Source organism: Pithys albifrons, chromosome 7 (genome assembly GCF_047495875.1).
Source record: "Pithys albifrons albifrons isolate INPA30051 chromosome 7, PitAlb_v1, whole genome shotgun sequence".
Taxonomy (NCBI): domain Eukaryota; kingdom Metazoa; phylum Chordata; class Aves; order Passeriformes; family Thamnophilidae; genus Pithys; species Pithys albifrons.
In genome coordinates this window covers 55,943,767-55,968,542 of record NC_092464.1, presented here as the reverse complement: position 1 = coordinate 55,968,542, position 24,776 = coordinate 55,943,767, and the positions used below count along the sequence as shown (strand labels likewise).

At 51.4% G+C, this 24,776-nt stretch overlaps 4 protein-coding genes across 4 annotated transcripts in view; 2 read left to right on the top strand and 2 right to left on the bottom strand.

Annotated features, from left to right (window-relative positions):
• The window catches only part of LOC139673817 (zinc finger protein 850-like), a 584,874-nt gene that overhangs the window by 465,622 nt on the left and 94,476 nt on the right, over positions 1 to 24,776 (bottom strand). The gene's annotated exons all lie outside the window — the stretch shown is intronic.
• On the top strand, positions 1,282 to 3,401 carry LOC139673901 (zinc finger protein 852-like). The gene is made up of 2 exons (XM_071559834.1): positions 1,282 to 1,340; positions 1,529 to 3,401. The coding sequence occupies exons 1-2, from the start codon at positions 1,289 to 1,291 to the stop codon at positions 2,365 to 2,367; spliced, it is 891 nt and encodes a 296-aa protein (XP_071415935.1). The 5' UTR covers positions 1,282 to 1,288; the 3' UTR covers positions 2,368 to 3,401.
• On the bottom strand, positions 6,538 to 7,476 carry LOC139674124 (olfactory receptor 10AG1-like). Its single transcript, XM_071560271.1, has one exon. The coding sequence runs from the start codon at positions 7,474 to 7,476 to the stop codon at positions 6,538 to 6,540; it is 939 nt and encodes a 312-aa protein (XP_071416372.1).
• On the top strand, positions 16,493 to 17,422 carry LOC139673909 (olfactory receptor 14J1-like; the record flags this gene model as incomplete). Its single annotated transcript, XM_071559843.1, has 1 exon — positions 16,493 to 17,422. A coding segment is annotated over one exon (930 nt), but the record flags the coding sequence as incomplete, so codon positions are not given.

Sequence of the window (24,776 nt, the reverse complement as noted above, 5' to 3'; positions counted from 1 at the left end):
TCTCAACCTCCTCCCAGACCCCCACCCAGACCATCCCTAAACCTCTTCAGAACCACCCTTACTCTTTCTCCCAGTCCCTCCAAACCACACCAGGTCCCCCAAACCGCTTCCAGACCTACCCCAACTATCCCAGGATCCCCCCAAAGCTCCCTCCCAGACCTCCCAAAACAACTCCAGGGCCCTCCAAACCCCTCCAAGGAATGCCGAGGGTCCCAGGGGCGGCTTCTGCCCTGAGTCTCTGCTCGGGGTGCTCAGAGACCCCCCTGGGACAGTAAAACAGGGAGCCTGGAGAGGGGGGACCCCCAATACCTGTAGGACCCCCAGCAAGCCCATTAGGGGGGACCCCCGAAAGCCCAAAGTGGAGAGATCAGAGAGCAGGAACTTCTGGGAGGCTTTTTTGGGGCTGAATCTTTTGTTGTGTAGGGGGGACACAGAGCTGGGGAAGGGGGTTTTCAGGGGGCCACAGGTCCAAGAAAGGGGGGATATAGCAGCTTGGAGAAGGGAAATGGAGGATCCAGGGGGACTCTGTGCCCAGGAAAGGGGGGTCAAGGGGTCAGGGAAAGGGGAATCATGGGGTAGAGAGATCCAGAGTATCCAGAGAAACTGATTCAAGTGGACCCCCCAGTGTTCCAAAAAGGGGGAGTCTGTGGTCTGGGAAATTCAGGAGTGGGGGTTCCAGGGGACCCAGAGTGAAAAAAACCAAAACAAAACAGGAGGTGTGGGGGCTGGAAGAGGTGGAATGGCCAGGCAAGGGTATGCAGGGGAATATTGGTGCAGGATAAGGGGGTGCAGGGGGATCCCAGTGCCTGGGAGTGGGCGATCAGGAGGGTGCCAAGGTGAAGGACAGGCAGGACTGGGGTGGGGAGAGGTAGTTGGTGGGTCCAGGGGATGGCAGGTTAAAGGAAAAGGGAGTGTGGGATGGGTGGGAAAGGGGGGTCAGGGTGTTCCTGGAGTCAGAATTAAGAGGTGTGGGGACAGGAAACCTGAGAATGGCCAGGCAGGGGTTTCTGGAGCCCCGACAGCCTGGAGAGGGAGGACACTGAACAGACAGGAGACCCCAAGCAGCCAGGACAGGGGGTACCCCCAGAACCCCAAAATGGAGAGGCCAGAGAGGAGGAGTTCGTTTCAGTATTTTCTTGGCTGAATCTTGGACTTTTGGAGATTTTTATGGACACAAGAAGCTTGTTAAGTTCTAGAGATGGTCTTTGGGAGGAGGAACCCCCAACCCAAGGCACTCACACCTTGTTTTTCCCCAAACCAGGATTTCTCCTTCCCAAAGCTTGTCAGGATGGAGGAGGAGGCTGCGAGGAAGAGGAAGATGCCCCGGGCCCCCCAGGCAGGTGAGGAGGAAGTCAGTGCCCCTTTGCCCCTCTCTTGTGCTGCATCTTCCAGCCCAGCATGGCCCCGGCTGCAGGACAACCCCGCTGCCGACGCCGTCCTGCCAGGGCCGGGTTTGGGGGGATGTCCTTGGCCTTCCCTGTGGGCCAGAGGCAAATGCCCTGAGTGTCCTTGTTCCTTCCTGCCCCAGGCCCCGAGCTGAGCACGGAGAGCACGGAGGACAAATCCCCCCGGCAAAACCTGCTGGCAGAGGTCGATTTGAGTGGCTCCACAGCACAGGAAGTGAGTGGGGAGGAAAATCCATGGAGATCCCATAGGAGGAGGAGCTCCAAACTCAGGACAGGGTGCTCCAAAGAGGAGAAACCCTCCATCTCCTGGGAAGGCAGTCAGAGCTTGAGCCAGAGCTCCGACCCGGTGATGCAGCAGCAGCTTCACAGAAAGGAGAAGCGCTACAAGTGCTTGGAATGTGGGAAGAGCTTCAGCCAGAGCTACAGCCTGATCCGCCATCAGATGATCCACACCGGGGAACGTCCCTACGAGTGTTCCGAGTGTGGGATGCTGTTTCAGACCAGCTCGCATCTCCTCACACATCAGCGCACACACACCGGGGAGAGGCCCTTCCGCTGCACCGACTGCGGGAAGAGCTTCACCCGCAACGACACCCTCATCAACCACCGGCGCAAACACACCGGGGAGAGACCATACAAGTGTAGGGAGTGTGGGAAGATGTTTATGAGCAGATCAGATCTCCTCAAACATCAGCAGACACACACAGAGGAGCGACCCTACAAGTGTGAGGAGTGTGGGAAGAGTTATCAGAGGAGCTCAACTCTCCTCAGGCATCAGCGCACACACACAGAGGAGAGGCCCTTCCGCTGCACCGACTGCGGGAAGAGCTTCAACCGAAACTTCACCCTCACCATCCACCGGCGTATCCACACCGGGGAGAGGCCATATGAGTGTGGGGAGTGTGGGAAGAGCTTCAACTTTAGAAGTAACTTGACTCAACACCAACGGACCCACCGGTAAAGGAAGACCTACAAGTGCCCCAGCTGCATGAACATCTTCATCCGCTGCTCCAACTCCATCATCCATTGGACAACCCACCTTGGATGATCCACAGTGACCCATGTTGGTCACAGACTTTGCGACACAAGTTGGGTAAAGAGTTGATGACCAACATTCTTGACGAGGCCTGTTTAGCAGAGACCTGGTGACCCACGTTCCAGGTGATCCATGCTGGGCAGTGCACTGCGTTTGTGCGGCCAGATTTTGTAGTGGGGGGGCTCCAGGGATGGGTTCTGTGAGCGGCTGTCAGAAGCTTCCCCCTTGTACAGCACCTGTCCAGACCCCCCTGAAGGTGAGGCTGACCCAGGTTCTTGTTAACCCAACCTTTGGAGTAGATTAGATTTACTTTATCAATATATATGTATATGTAGGGTTTAGAACAGTTTTGTTTGCATGTAAAGTAGGTTTGGAGCAGTTTTGTTTCCTGTCTGTAGTGACATAAAAGCATAAAAATAACCCTTCCCTTCCCTGGCTCGAAGCCCAGCCTGTCCCCTCCAGGGCTGGGTGTGCCTCCCTCTGCTCCTGGGTGGTTCTTTTGCCCATGGGCAGCAAAGCACCCACTGCTTTTGCAACTGGATAATGTTGGAGCCATGAACCATCAGCATTCCATCCCCTGAAAAGTGGAGGCACTGGGGTCTGGTTCCACCACACGTGTTCCTGTGCAGATAGAAATACTAAATAAACATTTATCTTGCTGACAACTGACCCCATGTCCAGCACCACCTCTCCCATACTCTGCCTTTATAATGTTACTGAAATCCTTGGAAACCATTAGGGCAATAAACCCTCAACACCATCTTTTCAGTGTTGAAGAGTCAGACGTTCCTTTATTCTGGCTTTGACTGACAAAATTGCAGCTTCCACAGAGACACCGAGAGAAGACTTTTTCACCTATTTATACATTTTTCAGCAAACAAATAAATCAAATGTTCATTCGTTCTAAATTGCATAATTCCCTTTCATTAATTAGTAGTCTCTCCTCTGTTGGTTATCGATTTCTTGCTTTCTATATTATTTTTTAGTGTTTTCAGTATCTTTTTTCTTCGGTAGGGACTTTTCAAAATAAATACTGTGTCTTTCGTAGCCTCTTCTTTTATCATGTCCCTGTGGTCTGTATGTTCTGCATTCCAGATGTCCAACCTCAACCACCCATCTCTCTCTTCCAGGCTTTGTTCACTGAGGCAGATCAGAGTTTATTTATCAAAACTTGAAGTTCTGGTACTTTTCACAAGTTCTTCCCACAAAAATACCTTAAGACAACTTTGATAAATGCTGGCCAAGTGTGATTTAAGGATAACACTTTATTTATCACCAATATATATTCATTTTAAAGCCTGATGCTGGGACTGGGAGGAGCTGGGGCCATACTGGTGGCACTGGTGGTGCTGAGAGCCCCTGTGGTTGAGGGTGAGGAGCTCTTGGTAAAGGGGGTGGGGAAAAGGGGGGGTGGGGCAGTGGAAACTGAGGGGGAAAAGGGGTAAAAAGGGGGTGTGAGGCTGCAAAGGGAGTGGGAACCCCCAAAACCAGGAATGGGGGAGGAAGGCTGGGGATTGGGGGGACAATTGAAAAGGGGGGTTGGGACACCCAAATTTAGTGGGAGTGGGACAGCTGTAAACCACACTCAGAGGGAGGAGGGGTTTGAAGTCTTACAGGAAAAGGAGGGGAGAGGGGGGAAAAGGAAGGCTTTGGACCCCCAAACTGATCAGAAATGGGCTTAGACCCCAAAACCAAGCAGGGGGGGACACCCCCAACCTGAGCTGTGTGGGGAATTTGGGATTGTTGGGACAATGGGAAAGGAGTGGTATAGTGGGGAAAGGAGAGGTGGGTAACTGGGCAGGGGCATCTTGGGGGTCCTGTAGCAGGATGGTCTGCCTGGAATGGGGGAAAATAACTACTACAAGGCCCAGTTTGCAAAGCCCCCAGTGGGAAATGAAGAAGGGGGTCACCCTGCTTTTGGGGTTGAACAAAGCTGAGAGTGGCCTGAGTCAACCAACACTCCCAAAGTGAAACATCCTGAGAGGAAGGGGAAGATGTGGCAGAGCTGGGAAATCCCTGGATAAAGGAACAAACAAGTTACACCCCTGAGAACTCCAAAGCTGCTGAGCTGGCACAGCCTGGACACACCTAACTGACAGGCCAGCACTTTCTACTATAAAAGCCCAGGCCTAAATTTTAGAGATTGGGTCTTCTGACATATCCCTTCTTGGGGGGTGTGTGGAGGTTCCTGCCTGGAGCGGGGATGCCCCTCAGGGTCACTCCTCGAGGCTGAGCCAAAGAGCTTTGTCCAGGGTCATTGGTCTTGGTGAGTGACTTCACTCTCTGCTTAATGATTGGCTTTGCTTCAATCCAATTGTTTCAATATTGCTTCCTAGTGCAGTGTATGATGATAGTTCCTACAGCTTCTGTGCTGTCTAGTGAATAAATCTGAGTCAGATCTTTTTGTCTGATCATTACCATAGTAAATCATATACATTTCTATATCTGGTTTTCCATCCTTGATCCTGCAGGACAAAGTTGTACAAAGGTTCAGTCTCACCTGTATAATCCTTTACACAGAAACCATTGACAAAGTCTGGGGCTGGGATTGGATCCAGCCACTTCCAGGCTCCTCTGTGAGAAGGACTTTAGAAACCCAGGGGGTGCTGGGAGGCACTAGGGGTCTCTGATGGTGTTGGGGGTCCTTTCTGCATCATGTGACTGAACGGGACCTTTTCTAAGAGACTATGCCTGCAGCTCCCACTGTGCCTGTGACAGGAATCCTGTGACTGTGACCTCCCTGTCCTTTGGCAGCCTGGAGACGCTTGGAATGTCCCCACGGAGCCCCTGTGACTGTCTGTGACCTCCCTGTCCTTTGGCAGCCTGGAGACCCTTGGAATGTCCCTTGGAGGCCCTGTGAGTGCCTGAGACAGGTTGGTGCTGGAGCAGCCCAAAGTCCCCTGGGATGTCACCATGGAACTGCTGTGACAGCCTCTGACCACACAGCTCTTTGTCACCCCCAGAGACTCCTGGGAGGTCACCAGGGAGCCCCTGGGACAGTGTGGGACCTCATGGCTCTTTGGCATCCTGGAGACCCCTGGATCCATTCCAGGATCCACATGGAGAGGATCCAGAGCCAGATGTGCCACTGGAACCATGTTGCATCCATTCCTCTCTCTCTTCCCTGTGGAAATAAAGAGGGATCAGCAAATGTAGTGGGAGATCCCTGGGATGCTGCTGGGTGAATCCATCTCCCTTCCTGACCCCCATCCTATGTGTTCCCGGTTCGGAGCTTCCAGACACCGAATCCGATGAGGATGAGGATGATGATGGCAGAGATGAGGGATGAAATTTCATCCTGATTCCGGCTTTGGGAAGTCTGGGATGGTGAGGAGCGGGAGGGAAACCTCCATGCGACTTCTCCACATTCCCAAATTCCCAATTCCCAATTTCCACATTCCCAGCCCAGGGGTGCCCTAGACCATATGACATCACACTCGGTATGTCAAGTGGGAGGAAGTTTGGGGTGATGGTGTTTGTCTTTCCAAGTCACCCTTTCACAGGATGGGGCCCTGCCCTCCTGGAGATGGCTGAACACCTGCCCAGCCATGGGAAGCAGGGAATGAATTCCTAGTTTTGCTCTGCATGTGTGCATGACTTTAACTCAACCCAGAAGTTTTGTTACTTTTACCCTTCTGACTCTCCCCCCATCCCACTGATGAGAAGGGAGTGAGCGACTGTGCAGTGCTCAGGTACTGGCTGACATTGCTCAACCTTGACAAATGGAAACTCCACAGGTGTCTGGGATGCTATTCCAGTGCTGAATTGTTCCCTTGATGGGTTTTTAAATTATTATTTTTTTATTCTTTATGATAAATTAGTCCAGCTTTACAGATCTCAGTGCAAGACATCACAGCAGGGGAAGTTGCCCTTCATATCTTTTAGCATTTGAAGCTGATTCCATGCAGGGACACTGCCCATAGTCCATGAGGTCTAGGAAGTGATTGCTCAAATCCAAGAGGAGTCACCTCCTCATGGGTTGTCTCACCCTCTGGGGCTCATTGATGACTGGCCACAATTGCACTATTTCTACCTCACATGACATTGGTCAGACACAGCTTGACAGAGTTGTTGTGTTTGGGATCCACTGTGGGATCACTTTGTCCACAGGAGTTTCTTCAGGGCAATTCTCACTTCCTTATTCCTCAGGCTGTAGATGAGAGGGTTAAACATGGGAGTCACAATTGTGTAAAACAAGGCAAAGTATTTGTCAGGATCTCCGGAATCCCTGGAGTGTCCCTTTAAGTAGATGACTGTGGCTGAGCCATAGAAGAGTGTCAGCACCATGAGGTGTGAGGAGCAGGTGGAAAAGGCTTTGTGCCTGCCCAGAACTGAGGGGATTTTCAGAATTGCCCTGATAATTTGAATGTAAGACAGAACTATTAGGCAGAAGGGAAGAACTGCAAAACCCAGGATGATGGTGTGCAGCACCACTTGGTTCCAGAATGTGTCTGCACAGGCCAGGTCCAGCAGTGGAGGGACGTCACAGAAGAAGTGACGAAGGTCGTGGGAGGCACAGAAGGGCAAAGTGAACAGCTGGTAGGTCTGCCCTACCTGTACTGGTGTGACAGCCCCCCAGGAGCCCAGCACCAGCCTGGTGCAGAGCCCCCTGCTCATGGCCAGGGGGTAGTGCAGGGGGTGGCAGATGGCCACGTAGCGGTCGTAGGCCATGGCAGCCAGGAGAAGGCTTTCAGTGCTGCCCAACAGGACCAGGAAATACAGCTGGGCAGCACAGCCAAGGAAGGAGATCCTGCCATCTGCCCTCAGGACACCCACCAGCATTTTTGGCAGAGTGACTGAGGTGTAGCAGATCTCCAGGAAGGACAAGTTCCTCAGGAAGAAGTACATGGGGCTGTGCAGGCTGCAGTCCAGCACTGTGATGAGGGCAATCAGGCTGTTCCCTGCCAGCACCACCAGGTAGATGACCAGGAGCACAGTGAAGCACAGGCCCTGCAGGCTGGAGTGGTCACAAAATGCCAGAAGAACGAATCCAGATCCAACGGTGTGGTTCTCCAAGCCTCTCCTTTGGGACATTTTCCCTCTGCAGAGCAATCCAAGCAGCAGCTCTGAGGGTGCTCGTGGCCTCTCTGCCACCACACGCACCTGAAGGCCAGAGAAAGACTCCAAACACCACACACAGGTGGCTGCAGGAGAGCTGGAAATCTAACAGGGCTGTTTGCTGCAGGGAGGATTGCAGAGGGAGGGAGGAACAGAATCCCTGAGCCTGCAGGACCCGGCGTTGCCACAGAGAGAAGAGAATCTTGCCTTGCTTTTTCAGAGGTGATTTTATTAAATAGGATGCCTGGGGATAAAAGAGAAAAATGGAAGGAAATGGATAAATACCAGCCCCTTGCAAAACCCTGTTGTTTACATTCCTTGTCCAGATCTTTAAGAGATGCATTTAATGTTAGAACATTAAGTAGAAACAGGGTGAAAAAGCAGGAAAGTGATGAAAACGGGGAAGACAAAGCAAGGCAAGGCTCGGGGAGGAGAGGCAATCCTAACACTGCAAGGCAAGGCATGACTCAGTTCTTAGGCCTTAGGCAGAGAGATTAATCCCAGCTCTCCTCACATGTAAGAGCTCACCCCCTGGTGCTCTGTCAGACCACAAAGATTTGGGAGACCGTTGTAGATCTGAATCCTTCCCTTTTACCTGGGCAGGGGCATCTCTCTTCCAGTGAATTTGGTTACTCTGATGCATCCCCAGGGCATTTTAGCAAGACAGATAAGCAACAGTTTATGTCTAAATAAAAAGTTTTCACAGGTTGGTGCAAGCAATGCCCCTTTTCAGCAATGCAGTTTTCAAGTCATTTAGGGAAGAAATGCTTCAAAGTGGGTGATTTCCCCACAATATCCAATTTTCCTGTACAGGTCAGGCTTTTATTATTTCTGGATGAATCACAGATAATTCAACATTCCTAACCTTCCTTCTCTGTTACTTGGATTCCTGACCCCTTACAAATCCAGCCAGAGATTCATTCCCTCTGATCCCAGCCCTGCAACACTTTGCAGACCCGTGCAAGCCCCCACAGAGGCAGAGCAATGTTCTTGCTGCCTGGGGAGCTGAGCCTTTCCTTTGCATTCCCCACCCTCCCAGAGCACAGAGACTCCCTGCAGGGCACACAGACAGGGTGTGAGCTACAAGGCAGCACCTCCATCACAGGTTTCTTCTAAAGAAGTGACAACTCAGCTGAGAGGTGTTTCAGAAACTCAGTTTGGCCTGGGGAGGGAATATCCTCTCCCAGGTGAGGACTGAGGATGCTGCTGCATCTCTCAGCCAGCAGCAACACCCTTGGAGGAGTCTTCTTAAACTCTGAGGTATTACTGATGAGAAGCAGGTCAGAGAACATGCAATAGAGTGTCCAGTTAGCACAGGCCTCTTCTTCAAGAGAAAAACCTGAATTCACACAAACACATGGTCCTAATACTTTGCTTATTTTCCCATAGTACTTGTGCCATTTTCCTGTGAGTTTTATCTGTCTCATTGAGATGTGATTCAAAAATTACAATATAAAATCAGATTCACATGAGAGTAAACTCACCACATGATTGTTTCCTAAACTACCAACTGAATGATACAAATATACAGAAAAAATAAATATTCTCATTGCAACCCAAGACATTGAGATACTCACATTTATTTTAATGTAATGCTTTAACTCAAAGCAAACATTTCCATGCAGGTTATCCACACACCAGCAATCCCTGCTTGTTGCCAAATGTTCTCAAAGATACAGCCTACTATTTTTAACTCTCAGACGTCTCAGTGCTGCCAAGATCATGGGTGGGGCCCAGGGCAGGCTGTCTTTGCTCCCAGCAATCTGCCAGAGCCCTTCTTATAGGGTGCCAGTCTCACTGACAGCACTTCCTAAAGCTGAGGGAACTGTGAAAAGGAATTAAGGAAACTTCATCCAGCCAAGCCAGGCTTTTCTCAGCATCAGAGCTGCCTGCACAGAGCCTTTACCTCCCTGCAATCATGGCCTCCAGGGATCTGCTGGAAGGAGTCCCTGGGGAGGCTTTGTCAGGAATGGCCCATGGGGGGGGGGGCTCCTTAATGTTTCAAGGTTTTTCAGACAGCTTTGGCTTTTCCTTTTGACTTTGTGTCTCTGAAAGGTTTGTGCAATTTTGTCTTCCTGTGACCTGCTGTAGAGAATCCCTTGAGATTCTTTTGTCAATAACCACACTCAGTGGGGCTCATTAATGCTTCAAGGTACTCAAGGTTTATTAAAGTATTCTTTTTGACACTAAGTCCATGAGAGATTTATGGAATTATAGCCTCCAATTATCTGCTTTAATTAGTCCCTTGAGAGGCTTTGTCAGTAATGACACTCAGTGGAGCTCATTAGTTCTTCAAAGTGCTTCAGTTTTTTGGGGCTAGTTGGGCTTTCCTTTTGATAGTGAGTTTTTGAGAGGTTTGTGCAATCATGGCCTCCAATGATTTCCTCCAGTGAGTCCATGAGGAGCCTGTGCTGGTAATGAGGTTGCCTTTTCAGCTCCATAACTCCCTGCAGTGTCACAATGGCCTTTTGCTTCTTTGGTATTTCATGTTGTCCTCAGGTTCCTTGTGCTCCGTAGGTATCTGCAGTGTGTCAGGGGCCCCTTGGATCCATGAGGTCTGTGGTGCTCCAGAATTCCTTTGGTTCCATGACACCTTGCAGTTTGACAATGACCATTTGACCCTGAAGTGTTACAATTACCCCTGGATTCAATGAGGTTCCACAGTTTCTCAGGGTTCCTTTGATTCCATGAGACCCCACATGTCAGATGGGCCCCTTGGTTCCAGCAGGTTCTGTGGTGTTTCCATGGGGTTCCACACTGTCCTTGCTGGAACACACCTGGTTGGATGTTGCCCCACCTCCAGAGCTGCCTCCGGCTCTGGGGTCCCAGCACAGCAAGGACATGGAGCTGTTGGAGCAAGTCCAGAGGAGGCACGAAGATGATCAGAGGGATGGAGCAGCTCTGCCATGAGGGAAGGCTGAGAGAATTGGGATTGTACAGCCTGAAGAAGAGAAGGCTCTGGAGTAACTTAATTGTGGCCTTCCAGGACCTAAAGGGAACCAACAAGGAAGTTAGAAAGAGACTATTTACACGGGCCTGGAGTGACAGGACAAGGGGGAATGTCTTCACCCTGATAGAGGAAAGGGTTAGATGAGACAGTAGGAAGAAATTCTTTAGGGTGAGTGTGGTGAGGCCCTGGCACAGGTTGCTCAGAGAAGTTCTGGCTGCACCATCCCTGGAAGTTGTTCAAGACCAGGTTGGATGGGGCTCTGAACAACTTGGTCTAGTGAAAGCTGTCCCTGCCCATGATGGAGGTTGGAATGAGCTGTTCTTTAAGGTTCCTCCCAACACAAATCATTCTGTGATTCTGTGACTGGTGGGGGATGTGGTGGTTGGGGCCATCTTGGGCACAGAGACACTGAATGGCAGCATTTTCCATTTGGGTGAGGAAGGAGGGGGCAGCAGAAGTGACACCTGGCACTGCTGGTGGGCAGAGTGTGGCCTGCCTGGGAGATTGATTGATGGAATCCCTTGGGAGTCAGTCCTAAAGAACAGAGGAGTCCAGGAAGGCTGGACCTGCTTTAAGAAGGCAATATTAAGCTCCAGGAACAGGCTGTGTCCCCATGTACCCTAAAAGAAATGAGGGGGCTTTATTAAACAGAGAACTTAGTTTGGAACTCAGGGGGAAAAAAAGAGAGTATATTACCTGTGGAAGGAGGGACAGAAATCCTGGGGTACTACAGGGGTCTCGGGATCCGAATCGGGAAGCGGCTCCCGGGAAATAATCCAGACGAACACGAGGACTGGTGGAAAATTGCCAAAAGCCTTTACTTTCGGTTCGGGACTAGGTATAAGGACAAGGATGAGGGAATGGCTTGGCAAAAGGGGTGTAAACTTGAAAGAGGTTTGACAATGCAAGAGTCAATAACTTAATACAACCAATAACAAGTCCCTTGGGGGTTGACTCCGGGACGGGGGTTCCAAACTGGTGGAGAAGGTGAAACCGCGTGGCGGTAGCGAGGTCATGGCGGGTGCAACCCGGCTCTGCCGGCCGGCCGTGCGTCTCTGTCTGGCCGGGACTCGCCGCAGCCCATTGTTGGGTCCCCAGAGCCAGCACCGGTCCAGCAGGGCCCGTGCCACACTTCACAGCCCAGCGCTGGGGGCCCTGGGGGGTCCGTAACCCACACAAACCCCACCGGGGCCAGCGCCATCCATGCCAGCTTTTACGCAGCTTTTATCTGCCGCGGCACTGTGTGGTGCTGCTATCGCTACACCTCAGCCCATCCCGGGGCCAGCGGCTCCCCCCGGGGCGCCACCACCACCAGCCGCCCCCACCTGAACACGTGGGCAGGGGGAGCCCCCCCATCGGGGGCAGTCCCGGTCTTGGTGGGGACCGGGCAGGATCCCTTGATGTCACCATGGAAACACAGGGACGGAGCCTCCCCGGGAAGCTTGGAACTCAATGCAGACTAACAGAACCAGGTTAGAACAGTGTGAACTAAACCTAAACTTCTGCCTGTTTCTTCCTCGTCTTCCAGGGAAGGAATATCCACAGGCACACACACCAGTCTCACCAGTGTCTGGGCACAAAAAGGACACAAGTCCTGGTGATTTCTAGTTCCAACTCCAGTGAAACTTGAACCGCCGTCTGTTCCCAGAACACAGAGTTCTTTTGTCCCAGAGATTTCTTGGGAATGGAGGGATTAAGAAAATGGGACAGGCAATTAGGTCAGTTGCAGGGCATGGCCAGGGACGGTCACTGACCAGTCACCTGTTTGCACATGATCAGCTCCTTCCATCCCCTTTTCTCTCTGTTTACTCACACCTGTTCCTTCACAAATCACTTTGGTCTTTCCCTAGACTTCCCATGACAAGTCTTGTACTGTCCCCAAATGCACATTCTGGTTGCCCATCCTGACTCTCAGTACCTGAGTGAGAAAACCCCCAACCTCAGCTGCAAGGCCATCGCTGATCACTTGGGGAGCCTTTCATGCAGAGATGTTGGAAATCTCTATTGGTTTCTTTGAAACTTTTGAATTTTGAAAGGTTCCTCCAAAAACATAGAACCTCATAACCCTAAAATGCCAATTTTTCCATTTTCACAAAGTGTTGGGGATTAGGTCACATTAAAATGCCAACATGGTGCATGTAGGTATTTGCAGCCCTGTGGAGAAGGAACTGGGGACATAGGAATAAAAGAATAATAAAACTGTTTGGGCTGGAAGAGAGCTAAAACAACCACTAGTCCAAGTCCACTTCCATTAGCCAGGGACACCTTCCACAAGTTCAGACTGCACAAAAATCCCACCCTTGGACAGCTTCACAGATGGGGTTTCCACTTTGTAAGCTGGCCCAGGTTCCTGCCACCCTCAGCACAAAATATTTCTTCCTTAAATCCAGTGCAAATCTCCACTCTGATGCCGAAGTGGTTTCTGATTCTTCACTTTTATAGATTTTAAGAACACAGTAACTGTAGCAAATGTATTGTTCATATTTGTAACAGCTTAAGTTCATTGTTTATACATCCTAACCCCTACCACAGACTAGTAGCTCAAATTCTTTTAGCTCTTTAGGCTCTCTTCAAGATACAAGAGGTGCAGACTATCAGAAAGGCCTACAGAACAAGACCAAACATAAACCAACAACCTTGAGTCTAAGAACACTGGAAAAACTCCAAAGCCCGAGGAAGAAGTGAATGAAGACAGAGGGTCCCACTGACCCCAGCCCCAAAATCCTGGGAGATGGCACAGGGGTGGGACTGGGGCTGGACTGAGAGATGTGTAAACTGAGGGTTGGGTGGGCAATATTATAAAAACCATGGAAATCAGTGTTCTGAGGAGAGGGTGCACGAAGATGTCATCATGTATTCCTAAACTCCCTAAGCCTGGACATTAAAGAATGTACCTTTTTATCTTATCCCACATTACCTTGGCTCAGAGTCCTGCTTTGTGGGGGGCACTCACGGCATCACCTCATTGAGTTCCAGTTCCTGTGCCTCGTTCTGCCAATACAACCCTTGGCAAAAAGTGTCACTCTGTTTCTCCTGCACTAAGAGCACAACATTTTCATGGCTAAACATCTTGGAGAGTGACCAGAGAGGGGTTTGGAGGCCTCAAGCACAAGCTCTGGGCCAAGTGGTGTGGAGATTTCAGAAGGAATAGGAGAAACTTGAGAGGACTTCAAGGGCAACTGGGGAGGTCCAGACTGCACACAAGGAGAAAAGAATTTCCCCCGAAGGGCAGTGCTGTGGTGCAACACATCCCCCTGAAAGAGTCTGGATCAGTCCAAGGCTTTGTGTGCCAAGGCAGAGCCAGGGAGGAGGGAGAGATGTCAGTGCAGGAAGGGGCCAGCGAGGTGGGGCAGCCGGGGGATGCCGACAGCCTGCAGGGAAAGGGGCAGGGCATGGACACCGTAGGACAGCCTGGGCTGGAGAGGAGACAGGGATGTGCAGAAGCTGAAAGGCTGCAAGAGAGCCAACTTGTGCAGGCCTTTGGCCATGGCTGCTGTGTGTGCCCCTGATGGCATGAGGAGACAAGTGAGCCTTGCAGCCCTGGGGCCTCATTGCCTCCTTGTCCCTGCTCAGCAGCCTGGGAGGTGCCACCCCATCCTCCTGTCCCTGCTATTCCACATCCCACACCCCGGTGCAAAAGGAAGAGCCCTGAGGAATGAGGGAGGGACAGGATCTCCCTTCCCAGGGCCTGGGTGTCACGGCTGAGACCTTTGGGTTAATGAAAAGCTTCTTACTTTCCTCAGCATCAGAGTGACCTTTCTTTCCTAGTCCATAATTATCAACATTGTCTCTTTGTTTTCTAACTGGAATCTGGGGACACTTTCTCAGTTATGTCCCTCAGAGGGACTCATTAACAACAAAAGAAACTTTAAAGTTTGTTTCTGACTTTGGTTTCTCATGAGGTTCCTGCACCTTTCCTCAGGGTCTGATGTTCAGGGACTGAGCACCAAACCCCCCAGAGGGCCATTAAATGCCCTGGGCTGTTGCTGTGCTGCTGAGCTGGGCCGGGCTCCTGGCACACAGGGAGCTCCTGGCAAGCGGGCAGCGCTGCAGAGAGACAGCTCTGCCCAGGAGCAGCTCCTGTGCACAGCCCAGCAGGGCTCAGGGCACTGCCTGCACACACCCAGGGCAGAAAAGCAGGGCAGAGAGAGGTTACACACAGTCTGGGGTGTGAGGAAAGCTGAGAGGAAGATCCACAGAAGAGGAATCTTTCCAGGCTTTCAGAAGGTAAGTCTGCATGAAGGGCAATGTATGTGCAGTTTGTGGAAAGATCTCCCAACGCTGGCACATCCCACAGCCTGGGGGGTCTCTAATGTGGGATATCACAGTTTCTCTGCTTCTGATGATGATGACGTGCTGCAAAGCAGGGACTCTCTGCTGCACCATCCCAGGGACATCCCAGCAGGGTTCCCTCCTCCTAGGGATGGCTGTAGGGTTTGAACCCCGGCTGTGCCACCAAGGCTGTCCCAAACTGTCCTGCAGAGCAGGGCCCTGCACCCCAGGGTGCTGTGCCAGGGCAGGAGCTCTGCCACCTGCCAGGGGCAGCTCTCAGCTGGTCTGGGGAGATCTTTCAGTGCTGGGAGAGAGGCTGTGGGTGGAAAGAGCAAACCCTGGCAGGTCAGGGCAGGGCACAGCAGGTTTATTCAGCCATCAAGTGAGAGTTTCATAGGTGAGTACTTCTAACAGAACCAGAGCACTCAGGGATATTTTCCAGGGGATACTTCAAGGGGAAGGTGAAAGGAGGGATTTCTATCAGGCTCTCAAGCCACATGCCTGGTGGATTGAGTTGCAGAGGGAACACTGAGGAGCTGAACAGGAGCTGAGAACAACTACCTGGCATTGTTGGTGTCTGGGAGGTGGCACTGCTGGATCAGGGTGACAATGCCCTGAGTGCCCACCTGGTTCTGCCCTGGATTCTCCCAGCTGGACCCTCAGTGTGCATTTCCTTTTTCCTCAACTTGCTCATGTTACTGGGGTTGTTTCCTCCTTCTCTCAGTCAGGTTCACTGGGAATGGGAGTTCAAGCTACAGAGTCAATCACTGATCCTGTGATCCCCTCAGTCAGGTGGGTCCCTGGGAATGAGACATTCCAATTTTCCTCTGACCTCTGGGGCTGTCAGTAGTGAATTCTGTGTGCCTGGAGAATGAGGTGTGTTTCCCAGAATCAAACCCCATTGTCAGGACACTTGGCTCTTCTCTGAGATGTCCTTCCAATCTGGGAGCTGCCCTCAAGAATGCAAATCACCTTCATAGCACAATTGTGTTATCTGAAATCCCCAGTGCAGAGGGGCAGAGATGCTGTGCCCATCCCAGGAAATGCTGTTGGGTTGGTGAGATGAGCCACGTGTGTCCTTGAGACCTCGAGCCAGGCTGAGACATTGAGTGGTCTGTGATGGATCTCTCTGCTCTCAACAGTGTCTGGTGGCATTTCAGACAAAACTGGGAGTGTGATCACTCTCTGTCTGAGGAAGGTCCAAGTCCAGGGCAGCTGGAAGAAGGCAGAGGGACAGAGCAACTCCCCTCACTCTGCACTAAGTCACAGATATGGTCCTGTTCGGGAAGCCCTGCTCTGCTCTTCCTCAGGGCAGCACAAATGCTGAGGGGTTCTGACATCCAGGAAAACTCCACAGGGAAGATGAGGAGAGTCAGAAACAAAACACCCAAACCTCTGAAACTGTCTTCTGGAACCCTGAAATCTTCTCAAAACTGGTTGTGCAGATGCCCATGAGAACTTTTGCTTTAGGAGCAGTTTCATCTGACACAGCTGAACACCAGGATGGGCCCTGACCCCACCATGGCCATGACCCCCCGGGAGCAGAGCAGGGCTGACCCTCACAGCCAGTGGGCAGAGGGGCTGCTCCTCCTGGGAAATGTAGTGAGCACCAAGCAGGGCTCCAGCCATGGATATGAAGCAGTTTCCCGAAAAAGGAAAAGTGGGGAGTGTGAACAGAAGGGAAAGGGGTATTGGGACATGGCTGTGATTATTCTCAGAAATATCTCATCTGATTTGTCACTGTTATTTCCTCCTTGGACAGTGCCCCACCTCCAGAAGCAGCAAATGCCCAACAGCAGCTCCATCAGCCAGTTCCTCCTCCTGCCATTGGCAGACACGCGGCAGCTGCAGCTCCTGCACTTGTGTCTCTTCCTGGGCATCAACCTGGCTGCCCTCCTGGGCAACGGCCTCATCATCAGCGCCGTAGCCTGCGACCACCACCTGCACACCCCCATGCACTTCTTCCTGCTCAACCTGTCCCTCACAGACCTGGGCACCATCTGCACCATTGTCCCCAAAGCCATGCACAACTCCCTCTGGGACACCACAACCATCTCCTTCGTGGGATGTGCTGCACAGGTGTTCTTCCTTATTTTATTCATTGGAACAGAGATTTCCCTCCTCACCATCATGTGCTACGACCGCTACGTTGCCATCTGCAAACCCCTGCACTACGGGACCCTCCTGGGCAGCAGAGCTTGTGCCCACATGGCAGCAGCTGCCTGGGCCACTGCTTTTCTCAATGCTCTGCTGCACACAGCCAATACATTTTCCCTGCCCCTGTGCCAGGGCAATACCCTGAGCCAGTTCTTCTGTGAAATCCCTCAGATCCTCAAGCTCTCCTGCTCAGACTCCAAACTCAGGGAAATTGGGCTCCTTCTGGTTACTACCTGTTTAGTGTTTGGTTGTTTTGCTTTCATAGTTTTCTCGTATGTGCAGATTTTCAGGGCTGTGCTGAGGATCCCCTCTGAGCAGGGACGGCACAAAGCCTTTTCCATGTGCCTCCCTCACCTGGCCGTGGTCTCCCTGTTTCTCAGCACTGATGTGTTTGCCCACCTGAAGTCTCCCTCCATGTCCTCTCCAGCTCTGGATGTGGTGGTGTCAGTTCTGTACTTGGTAGTGCCTCCCACACTGAACCCCCTCATCTACAGCCTGAGGAACCAGGAGCTCAAGGATGCTGTGAGGAAAATGATGACTTGATGCTCTCCAGAAGCATAAAACTGTTGTTTCTGTTGATGTCTGCATAGCATTGGGACTGGAACTCGTTACAGCCCCATCCTGTTTTCTCAGTATTTTGGTGGGGGTCATGTGATAAGTTTGTGCACAAATAAATTTTTTAATTAACCTCCATTATAATCTAGTATGTTTCTTTGGAGTTTAACCCAGAGACTGTCTAAATGAGGATTTGTTCCACTTGAGCAGTTACACAAAATAAAGGAGAGTGCAGTGAGTTGTTTGATCCTTCTTCTTAGGCATTCAGAAAGGACAGCTCACTGCAGGACAGTGCATGTTTACAGAGAGGAGGGGACTGTTCAGAGCTGCCCTTTCTGCTTCCACACTCTCCTAAGCCCTTGTGTTGGTCCAAGGCCTTGGTCCTCTGCCAGCTTGGTCACATCCTGCTATGTGTCCATCCTGGGCTCACAGCCAGGGACAGGCCATGGGCACTGCTGGGACACAGCTGGGCTGCACAACAGCAGCTCCATCAGGAAAGGGGTTCTCCTGAGGGCAGGACAGGAAGGCTTTGGGTTTCCTCCAAAGTTGCTCTTAAGAACATACCTAAGGAAGAGACATTCAAGAGGCAACTTGTCCTGCTTTGTCTGCCCATGGCTCAGTGTGATGAGATCAGGTTCCCAGTGTGACTTTCAAAGGACTTAGTTCTGGTTCAGGTTTTACTTGTTGGTGGCCAGAGACCATGCAGATGAGATTAACCTTCCTGGGGCTCAACAGCTTGTGACAGGGCTGATGGCAGGAAAGTGATTTGCTTAAGACACTTTGGCGCTGCCAGGAGAACACGAGACCTGCAGCAACAGTGTGAGCAGGACCTGACAGTGAATAGAGCCCAATGAGAACAGGTCTGTCCAGCTCGGAGTCACCCAGAGATAATATTCTACATCTGAGTGTGAATTGAAAAAAAGAGCCCTGCAACCCCAGGGAATACAGCAGGTTGAGGGAAAGGAGTCCTGTGATTCATTTTACTTTCCATAAGCATTCATGGTCTGGATCCAGTGCAGCGCCCAGACCCACCTCCCAGCACTGGAACAAGGCAGGGCCCCTCTGAGCACCCTCCATGACCACACAAGAGCTTGTGTGGCAGGGGGTCAGTGGAAGGGACCACCATCAGCTGGCTCTGCCTCCCAGGCTGACCAGCACAGCCCAGCAGAGCCCCCCCATGGCCCTGGGCACCACAGCCCCTGTGCCCTGCAGAGCAGCATCCCCAGCTCGGGGGCTGTGGGGAGCACGGGGAGGGGCTGCAGGAATGGCTGGTCAGGCCAGCACAGACGTGTTTCCCTGGGGAAAGGCTCTGTGGGGAGATGGGATGTGCCAGGAGAAGAGCAGGACAGGCTGTGTGTGTAGAGGAGCCATGGAAAGAGGCTGTCCTGTCCCTGGGGCTGTAGGTGATTCCTGAGGAGCCCCAGCACTGATTCTCTCCTGCAGTCCTGGGGAGTGGGGCTGTCCCTGGGGCTGCAGGAGATGCCTGAGATGATGGTCTCCTGAACATTCCAGACACAGAGTCACTGTCCCTCACCTCCATTGCCTCCATTTCTTGCTGCAGGGCCAGACATGATTGTGCTGCTCTGTGGGGCTGAGGATGGGTCAAGTGGATTGGTGGGACCAGGGAGGGGCTGGACTGGGCCATGCCAGGGAGAGGGAAACCCCAGTGTTGAGCTGAAGTGTGTGAGTGTGCAGGGTGGGGGCTCTGCAGGGCTGAGGTGCCTCCAGCCCCGGGCAGTGGCAGCAGGAGCCCAGGGAGACACTGCACCTGCTGCCAGGAACTGTCTGTGTGTGTGCAAGGGAAGGACTCGTGTCTCCGAACAGCCCTGGGAGTGTGAGCAGGGCATGAGCCCAGCTCAGGTGTGGGAACCTGCCAGAGCCCTGACATTTCTGGGTGTGACTGCAGGAACAACCTCCCTGTCCCAGGGACATTCATCTCACCAGCCTTGAGCATGCCCATTGCAAATGTCCATGTCTCCTCCATCCCTCTCCTCTGCCTTTATGTCTCTTTCTTCCCACACCAGGAAACAGCCTTGGGGAATCTCCCCTGTGCAGTCAGAGAGGCTCTGTGAGCAGGAGTGACAGTGTTCTCCAGAAGGTGCATTTGTCCCCCTTGACATGGTCCAGAGCTCAGGACTGTGAAAACATTCCCAGGCACACACAGCTTGGAGAGATCTTGGAAGGCAAATTGGGAGAGGAAGAAGAGAAGAGGCAAAATTAGGGATATGAAACCATCCCAGAGAAGTTCAGTAGCTCCTCTGAGCAATGTTTCTGCATTCAAAACACTGGTAGGAAATGTACTCTGATAAATAGCTGCACAAATATTTTCACATAAACAGTGAGTGAATCAGATTAATAGAACAAGTGTGTGGTGTTGTCAGTAAAAAGAAAATTATGAAAAAATCTTGAAATTAAAAATAAACAGCACATCATAGTGATAGGCAAGGAAGTCTTCAACAATTACCAGGATTTCTTGTCTGCAGAGGTTTTAACTACCTCCTAAAACCCACACTCCTGGCTTCAGGCCATGACTTCCCAGAGCAGTCACAGAGTTGGCCACTGCCCCAGAGATGCCCCAGGGCAGCTCAAGGACCCAAGTGTGAAAAGTCCCCCAGAGTGTCTGTGAGCCCTTCTGGAACAGGAGCTGCTGGGCAGGAAGGACCAACTGGGGAGGGGCAGGGAATCCCCCCCTGCAGCACTGCTGGCCAGGCTGAGGAGGGTCCTCTCCAGCACAGCAGAACATCCTGTGCCCTTGGGGGCTGGGCTGTCAGGTGTGTTCCCAGAACTGACTGGCCAAGCTGGGCAGGCAGATGCTCAGGGGTCATGAAGGGTGTCACAAAGATGAGCCCATCAAGCTGAAGGATTTGGGGAGGTCAGAAGAAACTGGGACAAAAGGGATGGGATATTTGGGGGAGGAAAGAGGGGCTTGGCCAACAGAGAGGAAAGATTTTGGTGAGATAAAACCAAGTTCAGGTAACGCTGAGGGTGTTGAAACACTGACTGTGCAAACACTCCTGATGGACCTTTACCTATAATTTGTGTACCATTGCAACTTCTGTGAGGATAACTTGATACTCCTCATTTCACCCCCAGCAATCTTCTCTCAGGAACCAAAGGGACTCTGGGACACTGTGGAAAGCCTTGGAACCGAGGGGCCATTCTGACACTTGGGAACCTCATGGAATCAAAGTTCCATTGTGACCCTGCAGGACCTCAAGGAAACAGAAGCCCACTGTGACCCTGTGGAGCCTCATGGAATCCAGGGATCATTGGGACACTATAGGGCCTCATGGAGTGCAAGGAACCCTGGGACACTGCAGAAATTCATGGAATCAAGGGGGCATTATGACTCCGCAGGGTCTCATGGATTCAAAGGAATCCTGGAACATTCTGGAATCTGATGAAATCATTTTTCAATTGTAACATTGCAGAAACCCAGGGGCAGTTTTGACTTTTAAGGGCCTCATGGAAACAAAAGGGACCCTGAGACACTGGAAACTCATGAGAAAAAGAGGCCACTGGGACACTGCAGGGCCTGAAGGAACCAAAGGTATCCTGGGACACTGCAGAGCTCACGGAACCAAAGGGTTCATTGTGACATGTGGGGCCTCATGGAACAAAAGGGGTCTTGAGACAGTTTTTAACTTCATAGAATCAAGGGGTCATTGTCACACTGTGGAACCTCAGGGAACCAGGATGCCACCTGGACACTGCAGGGCCTCACAGAACTAAACCAATCCTGGGACAGCACCGAACACTGTGGAAATATTTTGGGTCTGGCTGAGCTGGAGCTCATTTACCCACAGCAGCCCTCCCAGTGCTGTGCTTTGTGTTGGGAGCTGGAAAGGTGCTGAGAACACACCAATGTTTTGGCTACTGCTGAGCAGGGCTGGCACAGCCCCAGCACTGCAACATTGCTTCACCAGACAAGGGCAAGATACTGGGAGGGGACACAGCCAGGCCAGCTGAGCCAGAGTGACCAGAGGGATATTCCAGATCATGGGATGTCAGCTCAGATATAAAAGATGAGGAAAGGAGAAGGAAGGGGAGCATTCATTGTTTACAATGTTTGCCTGCTGAGCAGCTGCTCCATGTGCTGAAGCCTGGCTTGCTGGGACATGGCCAGACATCACTGATGATGGGGAGTTGAGAACAAACCTGGTTATTTTCTTCTTTGTTTGTTTGTGTGCAAACTTTTGCTTTTGATTTAGTAAAGTGCCTTATCCCACCCCAACAGTCATTTTCCACCATATTCTCTTCCCCGTGTCCATCTGGGAAGGGCAGTGATAGAGCGGCTTGATGGGCAGCCTGTAATTCTCCCCATTCTCACTTTGCTCTTCTTAAAGATGGGCTTGGCATCTGCCTTTTCCAAGGACCCCAGAACCTCTCAGATTGCTCTGGCCCTTTTGAGAGCACAGCCCAGAATCCCAGGCAAGGGTGATGCAGCAGTTCAGGAGCACTTGCAATGAACTGTCCAAGACCACGGAGATGAATCTCACTGGGCCAGTGGAGTTTGTTCCTGGAGTCACTCACAGAAATGTCGAGGTCCAGCAAGGCATCCACCTCTGAACTGGGATTGTGGGATTCTCATGCACCCAGGGGTGATCAGAGAGTCTTTCCCTTTTACACCCATGGGGAGATCATTGCAGGAGTCACAGTCTCCCCCTGGGCTCTCACTGCCACTGCTGGGGACTGGAGGCACCTCAGCCCTGTGGGGTGTCACCTGCTCTGCCCCTCTCTGAGATGCCCCACGGCCTGAGGGATGGACACAGGGGGAGCTCTGTGCTCAGAAGCACATCCCAGTGCTGCATCCTGGGGGTTTTCCAGGGGATGTGGGGCCCAGAGTGAAGTGACCTCGAGACACTGTGTGTCCCACAGCCCTTCCCAGCACCTCCAGGATTAGCTGATGGTCTTTGTGTTCTCTTCGGTTCATCTCCACACACACACACTGTGAATGCTGAAGTCTCCTCTGTACAATTGCAGCATGGCCTTGTGAGCTGCTCATTTGGTGTCCTCATGGAGGGACAAACAACCTGTCAGTGGTGGGTGAGAGGCCAGTGCTGGGAATGGTGTTTGCAGGGGGTGATCTGTGACAATTGCCCTGGGGCCCCTTGCCCAGGGTGTCCAGGAAACAAAGACAAAGCCCAGACCCTGCTCTGCTGCTCCTTCAGGTGTGTCCCTGGAGGCCTGGCTGTGGAAGGGACACTGCTGTGCCCTCTCCTGCTCTCACACACTTTGGCTCTTCACTGTGCTTTTCTGCAACAGGGCAGTTTCCTGGGGCTTGACAGCCTAGGAGAAGACACCAGTTCCTTACAGCCCCAGGGCTTGTCACCTCCTCACCCACTCCATAGAGCTGTGGAGGTGTCCTACTGCTCTCCTGCACTCCCCATTCCACACCCCACATCACTCTGCTCCAGGAGCGTCCTGTGAGGAACCAGAGATGGGTGGCAGGGCTTGGCTGTCCTGCTTGGCAAAGTCCATCAGGCACTTTCACAGCCACATTCCACAGTCCATTTTCCACCTGTAACCAGTAACTCTGAGCTGCTGCTTCCCCAGCCCGAGGGAGGGTCTTTTTGTCTGCTCATTCCCTCTGGGGTCTCTTTTCAGTGATGGCCTCAGTGGGGCTTGCTCACACTCTCAGGAACTTGAAGGTTTGATGATGAATTTTGCTTTTTTAGAGGTTTGTCCAGATTTCAGATTTTCAGTTCAGGAATTCAGTGCCAGAGTGCTCATTAACATTCAAAACATCCTAACAAGACAAACCTCTGGAAATAATTTATTATTAAGTCTTATTAAATTATTAATAAGTCTAATTTATTATTAAGTTATTTTGTGGTTCATTAGACAGATACCAGAAGTGTATTCAAAGTCAGTGTACTACAGTGACAAAAAAAGGAAGAAATATAACTTTTTGTCCCATTTCCTTTTTCCTGTTTATACACTGAGAGCAGCAAACCCTAATTGATATTGTTCCCAAGCACCAGGGATGGTCTCCTTGTCTGCTCATTCCCTTCATGGTCTCTTTTCACTGATGGCATTTTAAGAAAACAAAACCCTGGGAATAATTTACTTTTACATTTTCAAATCTTCTGTGGTCAATTACAGAGATCTCAGAAATGCATTCAAAGTGAATATCTTATACATTAAAAAGGAAAAAAAAAACACAAGCAAAAATATTTTTTTTGTGGCCTGTTTATTTTTGCCTGTTTATACATTATTATCAGCAATTCCCTATTGATATTGACCCAGAGCATCTCCTAATTCAGTGTGAATAGATATGAAAATCAAGACCCTTTTTGTCTGACAATCCATCAGACTTTATCCCTAATCCCCACCCCACCATTTCCCTCATCACATCCCTGGCACTCAAAGCAGCCTTGTGGAATCTGAGCTTCCTCCACTAAAGGCTGGACCTGCAGGTTTCAGCTCCTTGGCACCAACTCCCACCTGCTGTACTTGGAGAAAGAGCTGCAGGAGACACACAGGGATGTTCATGTATTGTCAGCAAACAAACCCAAAGGAAGGCACAGCTCAAAAATAGAAGAAATTCCTCTGCTGTATTTTAAGTTCACATTACTGACGTCCACTTTCCACAGCAGGCAATTTTAGACCAATGGAAAACATGTTATGTGTCAAGTACAGATCTAAAGGTCCCTCCAAGCGCTCCCTACCCCAATTCTGTCCATTTTGCTCTTTGCACAAAGTGAGTCACACACTGATGTCAGAAGTTCCCTTGATCCAGAGCGGGAGGAAAAGAGAGAAAGTGAATGAATTACTTTGTTGTGCAGAGGGCAGGAAGGCTCTGCAGAGTGGTCTGGACAGGCTGGATCGATGGGCCCAGGTCAGATGGATGAAGTTCAACAAGGCCAAGTGGTGGGTCTTGCCCTGAGGTCACAACCACCCCAAATCCCTGGCCATGCCCTGCAAATGATCCCCACAGCCTGTCCTGTGTCCTTAATCCTCCATTTCCAAGGAGTTTGTGGGACAAGGAAGCTTCGTACTCTGGGTATGGAGGGACATCTAAGTGCCATTGGAGTGGGAACCACAACTCATCAGGTTTGTGCTCTTTAGGGGATAAGGAACGGGTGACGCTTAGAGGTACAGAAAATTTCCCTTCATTGCCCATAGTACAAATTAAACAGGATACAATTTCTAAACTCCACAGCTCTTTGTGCAGCTTTCCTCAGCCACAGCAACCAGGATAAGCCACGTCCTTGCTGTGCTGGTCCCACAGCCCAGGGTGCTCCTGGCCTCCCTTGCTGCCAGGGCACACGGCTGCCTCCTGCCCAGCTCCTGCCCACCCACAGCTGCCTTACAGGGCTACTCCCAGCCAGGCAGCTCC

Coding starts and splice junctions, on each gene's coding strand:
- LOC139673901 (XM_071559834.1), top strand. CDS start 1,289: ATGGAGGAGGAGGCTGCGAGGAAGAGGAAGATGCCCCGGGCCCCCCAG. Junction 1,341..1,528: donor GCCCCGGGCCCCCCAGGCAG/GTGAGGAGGAAG, acceptor TTCCTGCCCCAG/GCCCCGAGCTGAGCACGGAG.
- LOC139674124 (XM_071560271.1), bottom strand. CDS start 7,476: ATGTCCCAAAGGAGAGGCTTGGAGAACCACACCGTTGGATCTGGATTC.